At 48.3% G+C, this 7,951-nt stretch overlaps 1 protein-coding gene across 1 annotated transcript; it reads right to left on the bottom strand.

The window, feature by feature from the left end:
* Positions 1 to 1,304: 1,304 nt before the first annotated feature.
* On the bottom strand, positions 1,305 to 5,208 carry yipf3 (Yip1 domain family, member 3). Its single transcript, XM_085427340.1, has 9 exons — positions 5,014 to 5,208; positions 4,232 to 4,441; positions 2,915 to 3,021; positions 2,787 to 2,832; positions 2,466 to 2,558; positions 2,256 to 2,387; positions 1,976 to 2,089; positions 1,763 to 1,886; positions 1,305 to 1,604 (listed from the first exon to the last, which is right to left on the bottom strand). The coding sequence occupies exons 1-9, from the start codon at positions 5,077 to 5,079 to the stop codon at positions 1,483 to 1,485; spliced, it is 1,014 nt and encodes a 337-aa protein (XP_085283466.1). The 5' UTR covers positions 5,080 to 5,208; the 3' UTR covers positions 1,305 to 1,482.
* Between the last annotated feature and the right edge of the window lie 2,743 nt (positions 5,209 to 7,951).

The following is a 7,951-nucleotide window of genomic DNA, read 5'->3' as shown; positions in this document are numbered from 1 at the left end:
TGCTCGGAGCTTGCGCCCTGAGCTCAGACTGACAGGTAGCTGAACGTCACGGAGGTGAAAGGCCAACAGCCCTCCTCCTCCTCATCGGGATCGCGTGCCTTCACGGGGTCTGACACCTGAGGGTCACCCCCACCTGTATCTATAACCACACACAGGTGTTTATTTCCACTGCTGTGATTGGCTGCTTAGACTCTGATTGGCTCAGACAGAGTTTAGGGTGAAATAAAATTTAAAAATCAAACTTATTCTTCTGTGGTTTAGTCCTGACAAACTTCCTGTCGTTTCAAAATAAGGCATTTCAAAGCACAACATCAACTGTCAAAGGTCTCTGACACACTAAAAGTGTTTCCACTAACAGGTACTTTACAGCTGGTTTCCGATTCTCCCTCCCTGTATTCCCGCCTGGATGTTTTTCCAGTTTGGAGGCTTCAGATTTTTGCAGTTTGCAAACAAAGTTCCTCCGATTCTGTCGCACTGTCAGAAACAGCTGTTGCTGTCCTGCACAGTAATTCATAAACACAGATATTATTTGATGGATGTGGCTCCTGGCGTTGTTTACAGGTGCTGTCAGCCTGCCAGTAGATCACCTGTCGGGAGTTTTCTGGCACAGCTGTGGGGAACATCTGCTTCCCTGCAGAGCTTTACTCCACAGAGAGGTGACCTCTGAACCCCTGCTGTTGTATTTGGAGTTATTGACTGTGTCACTATTGTGAAACAGCACTGGAGATCTTCATGTATTTATTAAAGACGATAATTCATTGATACGACCCGAAAGAAGCGCCTCAACACATTTGAATCCACATCTTCAGGTTCGGGTTGATAACCAGATTTGTGGTTTATCTTGGAAAGGTGCTTGTGTTGGATCAGACTGGATCAGTAGCACTCGTGTTCGGGGTTGTTGACGGCAGTGACTCACACTGAACATTTCTCTTCCATAAATATAAATGTGGGAAGCAGAAAACTGTGAAAACAACAAAATGCACTTTTGTTTATGATACAACTTCTTTTTGGAGTGAGAAAAGAATCTGTTACTGTTCATGATGTTTCATATTTTTGTGCTGTTGCTGTAAATATTTGTGTCTGTTCTGAGTTTTAGTTATTAAATCGAGTAAACATCATGAATATCTTCACTTTAACACACATCATGTGACCTCTTTTTTGTTTTTGTTTTTTATCTGAAGTAGACTCAGGTGAGTTTTCTGCTGACTTCCTGTTCACCTGTGATAACACACAGCTGTGAATGCATCAGAACATTACTCTGAAATACAGGCTTTCATTTTGGAAAAACTGAAGTACAGGAAGTCTGAACTTGATGAAACCTTTATTATCCCATATGTACACGATCAATAAATCAAAAAGTGAAGGTCGGAGAAGAAACAACCCCCCCCCCCCCCCCCCCCCACACACACACACACACACACGCGCGCAGATCTTTAAATTGAAGCGTTTAAGTTTCACAGACATAACAGAAACCCCCTCCCCTCAGTAGGCGCTCAGCAGCATCCCCGGGTTCCTCGCCGTGGCGTTGAGCATCACCTCGGGCACGTCTCTGGCCACCCGCTGCATGGGCGCCATGTTGTGTCCTTCCAGGGAGTCGAGCAGCCCTGAAACAAACACGGAGGAGAAAACACGAGTCAGCAGACACACCTGTGCAGAAGTAAGCATAAAAACCAGCGAGACAGAGCACGCCGTGCCGACCGAACCGCCCTGGACCGGCAGCAGGAGAACCACAAAAACCTGTCTCTGTGCTTCTGGTTCTGACCTTCTACGATGGTGTGGTAGTTGAAGTGCAGGTAGAGCAAAAAGAGCATGTGCAGCAGCCCCAGCGTCCCACAGAGGAGGAGCCGCGGCGTCTGACCCACAGTCCGAGAGAGCAGCGCCGCCACCTGCGCGCACACACACACACACACAAACAGGTGAGCTCACACAGGGAGCGTGTCCTGGCACAGGAGCTGATGGGAAGCGACAAGCTCACCATGCGCAGTGTGGACAGGCCGCCGAGCAGCAGCCACAGCCCGTAGAACAGGAAGTGGAAGTGGATGTTGTAGGTGACGAGGAGGACGATGCAGGGACCAAACAGGCCGTAACCCTGGCAACGGCAGACAGGAGGTGAGGTTACATGACATCTTGTAGGAGGAGGAGGGCTGCATTCAGGTGCGGCTCAGAAACCTGAATCACATCTGAGAACAGCAAAAACACACCACCCTGTTCTGCGTGTGTGTGTGTGTGTGTGTGTGTGTAGTTCCAGGACTTACCAGCAGGGACAGCATCTGCAGCATGGTGATCTGAGCGTTGGCCAGGTATGCCAGGAAGTAGATAAAGGCTGAGACGCCGAGCCAGTAACCGAAACACGTCCCGATAGCAGTGCCCATCAGTGTGCCCTCTCTCTGCAAATACACACACAGAGAACACTTTAACAGACAAAGAAACATGAACAGGGTGTGTGTGCATGTGTGTGTTCTTACGATGACAGTTCCTGAGGTCTTCATGCCGTGCAGCAGGATCGCCACCAGAGTGAACACCAGCATCAGCGGCCCGTACAGCTCGCCTGCGATCTTCTGCACAGGAAGCACACACGTCAGAGGAACCTAAACCTGGATCTGAACATCACCTGTACAGGTGTGAATCTGACCATCGAACTGCAGTGAGACACGTTTGAACCCTTTATCGGCATCTCCACCACCAAGCTCCCTCACGAACATCAGCTCCAGCCTCCGGTCCAGCAGGAGGCGCTAAGCCTGCTCACTGACTGCCATTAACACTACGACAAAGAGACTCATGCATACCTGGGGGAAGTTGATCATGCGGACAGGTATCAGCGACTCGATCAACCTGCGGGGGAGTCAGCCATTAGCTGTTAGCACTAGTCTCAGCAGAAAGCAGGAAACAGCTGACAGGAAGGAGGAAGTCTTACCTGTTGCGCACCTGTACCGGCTCTACGTCAAAGTATGGCCGCAGGATGTCGATGTTAGCGTACAGGTTGAAGGCTTTGGAGGCCTGACGCTTGCCCGCCTGCCACACCTGAACGCATCACACAGGTAAAACATTTCAGAGAAGAAGAAACGAGTTAGCGCTTTTCCACTAACACCTGCTCGGCTCGGCTTTTAGCCGTAGTACCTGGTACCAGGTAAAGTACCTTTAGTACCTGCTTGGCCAGGGTTCCAAGTGATCTGAGGTGATCCAAACATCTAACATCAACAGACTGCATCCCACCGATTGGCCGGTCAGTGGCTTCACTCGATGAGTCATGAGAGCGACTCCTTTAGGAAAATCAAAACCGCCTTTTTTGAAACCCACAACAAGGAATGTGGCCACACAAACCAACACCGCGGCGTCTGACTGAACGCCACAGAGCAGCGGGTGCACCATCGCCTCGACATCCTCCACTGCTGTGTCGTGTTTGTGTCACGTTAAAACGACGCCACAGGACTGTCGTCACCGCTGACGTCAAACGACTGAAGCCGAGCAGGTACTAGTGAAAAAAGCGGTAAGAGTGACGTCACTAAGTAACAACAGAGGCGTCCAGGGGCTGTTAGGTTGATTTTTAAATAAAGCTGTTGTAATTATATTTATATACACACTGCAAATGTGCTCGTATGGGTTGGCACTCCTTTGAAGGTTGAAAGCTTCGTTCGGCGTGACTGTCCGGACTGATAAACTGTAGGAATGACGTCGACTGCAGAGGTTTGTTCGCAACACGCTTACACACAGATAATGGTTAGAATAAGTCTCTGGGTTCGAGCGTCCGAGCAAGATATTCTGAACCTGAACTTACAGTCAGTAGAAGAAGAATGGATAATAACATTAGATTATCAAGGCTGGGCAGGGAGGTGTTTTCCTTTTCTGTCTCGGACAGAGAAGCGAACAGATACCGGGCGATGGACGGGGAGGATTCGCCAGGAGACAGCACGACTGTGTGGGAGCCATGATAACCTTTGTTTTTGTCTCACTATAGAAAGTTGTGCTGCCCGTTTGAGGGTTATCCTCTTGGTGAACCAGATGCTTGATTTCACACACAGATCCACAGCACTGTGTAAACTTGTAATTTCAGCTGCCAACACAAATTAAATCTTTTTAGCTGGCAGACCTTTCTCCTGAATTTCCTTCTGAAATTTTGAACACGGTCTTTGTGTGGCACAGAGGAGCTTCAGCTGGCCTCTGTAACAGCAGCTAACAGCTACAGAAGAAGAAAATGTTTGCAAGTGTTTAAGACCAGATAACCCCGCCTCACCTCGTCGGCCACCTGCCGGCCCAGCTGACCCTTTAACCCCTTCATGCCCAGGAACTCTCCGTCGTCGGCCACGTCATCCTCGGTGGCGGCAGCCTCTGCCGCGACCTCCTCCTCCTCCTTCATCCTCTGGTGCATCTCGCCCATGTCCTCAAAGCTCGAGCCCGACGTGTCGTCCATGTTCTCCATGTCGATGACCGCTGAGCCGCCGCCCTGAATGCAGGAAACACGAGAGTGAGGGAAGGAGACAGGAGAGGAAACATGGGAGACGTATAAGGAGACAGGAGAGGAAACACGGGAGACGTATAAGGAGACAGGAGAGGAAACACGGGAGATGTGGAAGGAGACAGGAGAGGAAACACGGGAGACGTATAAGGAGACAGGAGAGGAAACACGGGAGACGTATAAGGAGACAGGAGAGGAAACACGGGAGACGTATAAGGAGACAGGAGAGGAAACACGGGAGACTTATAAGGAGACAGGAGAGGAGTCTTACTGAGGTAGGGATCGATCCGTTAAACCGACCAACAGTTTGTTAATCAGTTTATCAGAGGAGCTTCCAGCTGATTACAGATGTTCAGTCGGCTGATCTCAGGTCAGCCTGGTGTTAGCCTGTTAGCTCTCGGGTCTCCTGTTACCATGTTAGCATGGTTTGATTCCTCACAGTGCTTTAACCTCGCGAGCTCACCTGTACGCTGTTTCGGGCTAACCTGCAGCGTCACTCAGGTGCTGTTACTTTTATAGGCCGGCTGGGATGCTCGTTAGCCTGTTAGCATGTAGCTCACCTGGATGAGATTATCGTCGAAGCTTCCCCATGGTTCCGTGTTCCTGCTCCCGGAGCCCGAAGACATTTTCCCCACAACAGCAGCGGCTCTCCGTGGGGTGGAGTCTGTGTCCGTGGTTCGGTCGGTGGATCCGCGGATGGATCTTTTTCTTTTCCTGCTTCTAAAATCTGATGTTTTGGTCCGTAGGACGCCCCGCCCACCGGCTGACGCCACATCCCCAGTCGACGTGGAGGTCGAAGATATCGCGATATTTCCGTGAGAGTTTTTTCATTCATTTGATCATATCTGATTCATGTCCTGAGATTCCACTCATGACAAATCGATGTTTTACAGACGCTCACCACTCCATTTCTTCTCTGACATGCAGATGATGTTTGTCGAGAACAAAGGGTTCCAGTTTGAAGCAAAACTGTAAAATCAGCAACATGTAGCAATTAGAAAAGATGAAGATACACATTTTAAATCTCAGTCAGGGAGAGATTGAACTCTTTCTCGTGTGACATTAAATCTGCTCTGAGTGGTCTGATGTTATTTTCTGATGGTTCACAGTCACACATCACGTCTGAGAGCTGATTAATGCCAAGTTGTCTTTAATCCTGGTCCAGTGAGCTCCAACAGCACGCTTATTTATGTGTCTTTTTAAAGATTTGGAAACATATCTTGATGCTCAATCATCCAGGTAAGCAATTCCCAAAAAGTTGATTCTGTTCATCTCAGTTGATACTCCTGACACATACGGGATCACTACAGGTTTTCTTTATGTGATGTCCTCTGCTTCCCTGGCTGCTGTGTCTGTGGGGATGGTGTTCGCTCCTGTTCACGTCCTGATCACACTCAGCTTATGCTCCAGTGGATGATCAATTCAATTCAATTCAATTTTATTTATATAGCACCAAATCACAACATAAGTCGCCTCAAGGCGATGAGAGTCAAACCTTGAATACTGATCTGTATGCGTAGGTTTCCGGTACACATTAGTGTCCGGTTTACTGGGTGGGATCAAAAACACTTACTGGGTTTGAGGCTCTGTGTTGGTTTGGGTCTCCTGAGCGAGCAGAGACTTGTCAGACGTTTTTTTAACTTAAACCTGCAACTGCTTCATGACTTTGAGCATGTTTGTCTTCTCTGTCTCAAAATGAACCCAACAGGTCTAAAGTCAAATATAGAAGGTCAAACATGTTGAATGTTAATTGTAGAACAGGATAATAGTTTTAATATGTGTAACCGGTGTGATTCTGCGTTGTGTCTGATACAAAAGGTAAAAGAAAGAAAGACCTCCAAGTAAATAATTTGCCCACTCCAGCTCCTCCAACCAAATACAGGTCCAGTTGACTGCTATCTTCCCCGGTAGGGCACAAGCATCGAAGGCGTTGGAAAGGGAGGGGTGATGAGTGAGTGCTTATCAGTGTAAGTGTGTGTGTGGGTGCGTGTCCATAGTTTAGCTGAGACAGTGTCCTTCGGCCTATCAGGCTAAGTAAACAGTCCTCCAGCCAATCCAGGTGTCCTTGCATGGGACGGGAAGAATAGCCGTACACAGTCGTTATCAGGGAGTGATTGTTCCGCTCCAGCCTTGGGCCTGCAGCTGGCGCCGTGATGGGGGTCCGCAATGTTTATGTTGGTTTTGTTAATTTCCATGCGAGCAGCCCAGGAGAATTTTTCAGGCTGCTCTTTAAGACTCCGACACTGGCCTCTCGATCTCCCGTTGGAGAGTCGCGAGCCTCCCCATGATGGTATCAAACTTCTGTTCCATGGTGTTATTGTTCTTTTGATTCTGAGACCTCACAACTGCAGTGATCCGTTCCGTGATGTTTTCCAACTGTCGCTCAAGGGTCTCATTTTGAGCAGGCCCCTCTCTGATGTTTCCCCTCATACGCTCAATGGTGTTGTTTTGAGCCTTCACAGCAGCTGCAAGCGTCTCCAAGGTGTTGACCATATTACGTTCGTTGTGAGAGGTTGCGCCTCGTTCCATTTCGATTCCAGCGGGCAGCCTTGGGGGGGTTTGAACAGCCGGTTCCGCTCTCTTATTTCTCCGATAAACCAGGGCTAAGCCAACTCCGATCAGCATGAACCCTGTTATCATGGTTCCGAATAGATAGATATCTTCAGCGTTATATGTGTGTTTTACAGTGTTGGGAAAGAAATGACACCCACCTCTCCCACAGGGGAATTATAGAAAAGGGGAGAGGCAAAAGGGGTACATTGTATTTATAGGATTGCACCAAAGAAGAAGAAGAAAAGAATGAGGAGGGGCTCTAACTGATAATGAACATAACTACAGGCTTGGAGGTCCTAAAAGTCAGGTATAAAAGGAGTAGTTTGGGGGTTTAGAACACATTTTGTGTAATTATAACAATATGTGATTTATGACCCTGTTACATATGCTCAAATGTTATATTAGTGGTGTACAGGCAGCAGAAAGAATCAAGTCTGTGACTGAGTAGCTAAGTGCGGGGATAAGTCTGCTGAACGCTGCCTAAAACACAACAGAACACCAAGAAGTGTTGGCCCAAGGATCGGCCCCGGTAACGGGTACTTATTTAGACATTGGCCTTGAAATGTGAAAGAGAAATCAAAGACTATGCGATCTTTATTGTTGTGACTTATCACGTGATGAGAAATGTACCAGACGTCTTTGCCATCGTCAATCCCCTCAGAGCTGAGTTTAGCCACATAACTAGCTTGCTCTAACTTTAAGATCTGATCTCTGTATGAACGGCTTTGTCAGGATCTGTGGCTAATCGAGATTCAGTATTGCAAAGTCGTGACATGACTGCAGATGGAGGGACATACAAAAGACCTGCGCTTCAAAGCATTTTCTCAAAGTGGACCTTTTCCGATGTTAGTTCAGTACCTTTGGACTATAATGTCAGAGGGCTACAGTTACCGGCTGTGTCCTAGTCTCACCAGCAGGGGGCAGCCTCACGCTGCACGATAGTTT

The sequence above is a fragment of the Rhamphochromis longiceps genome, linkage group LG13 (genome assembly GCF_057381845.1).
Source record: "Rhamphochromis longiceps isolate RC_006_pf linkage group LG13, R_longiceps_female_GT1.1, whole genome shotgun sequence".
Lineage (NCBI taxonomy): Eukaryota > Metazoa > Chordata > Actinopteri > Cichliformes > Cichlidae > Rhamphochromis > Rhamphochromis longiceps.
This window is presented reverse-complemented; position numbering and strand designations above follow the sequence as displayed.

Bases quoted from the DNA above. Each gene is read 5' to 3' on its own strand.
- yipf3 (XM_085427340.1), bottom strand. From the start codon at position 5,079: ATGTCTTCGGGCTCCGGGAGCAGGAACACGGAACCATGGGGAAGCTTC. The intron at 4,442-5,013 runs GTGAGCTACATG...TCCTGCATTCAG, and splicing joins TCGACGATAATCTCATCCAG to GGCGGCGGCTCAGCGGTCAT. The intron at 2,090-2,255 runs GTAAGTCCTGGA...TGCCGTTGCCAG, and splicing joins TGCAGATGCTGTCCCTGCTG to GGTTACGGCCTGTTTGGTCC.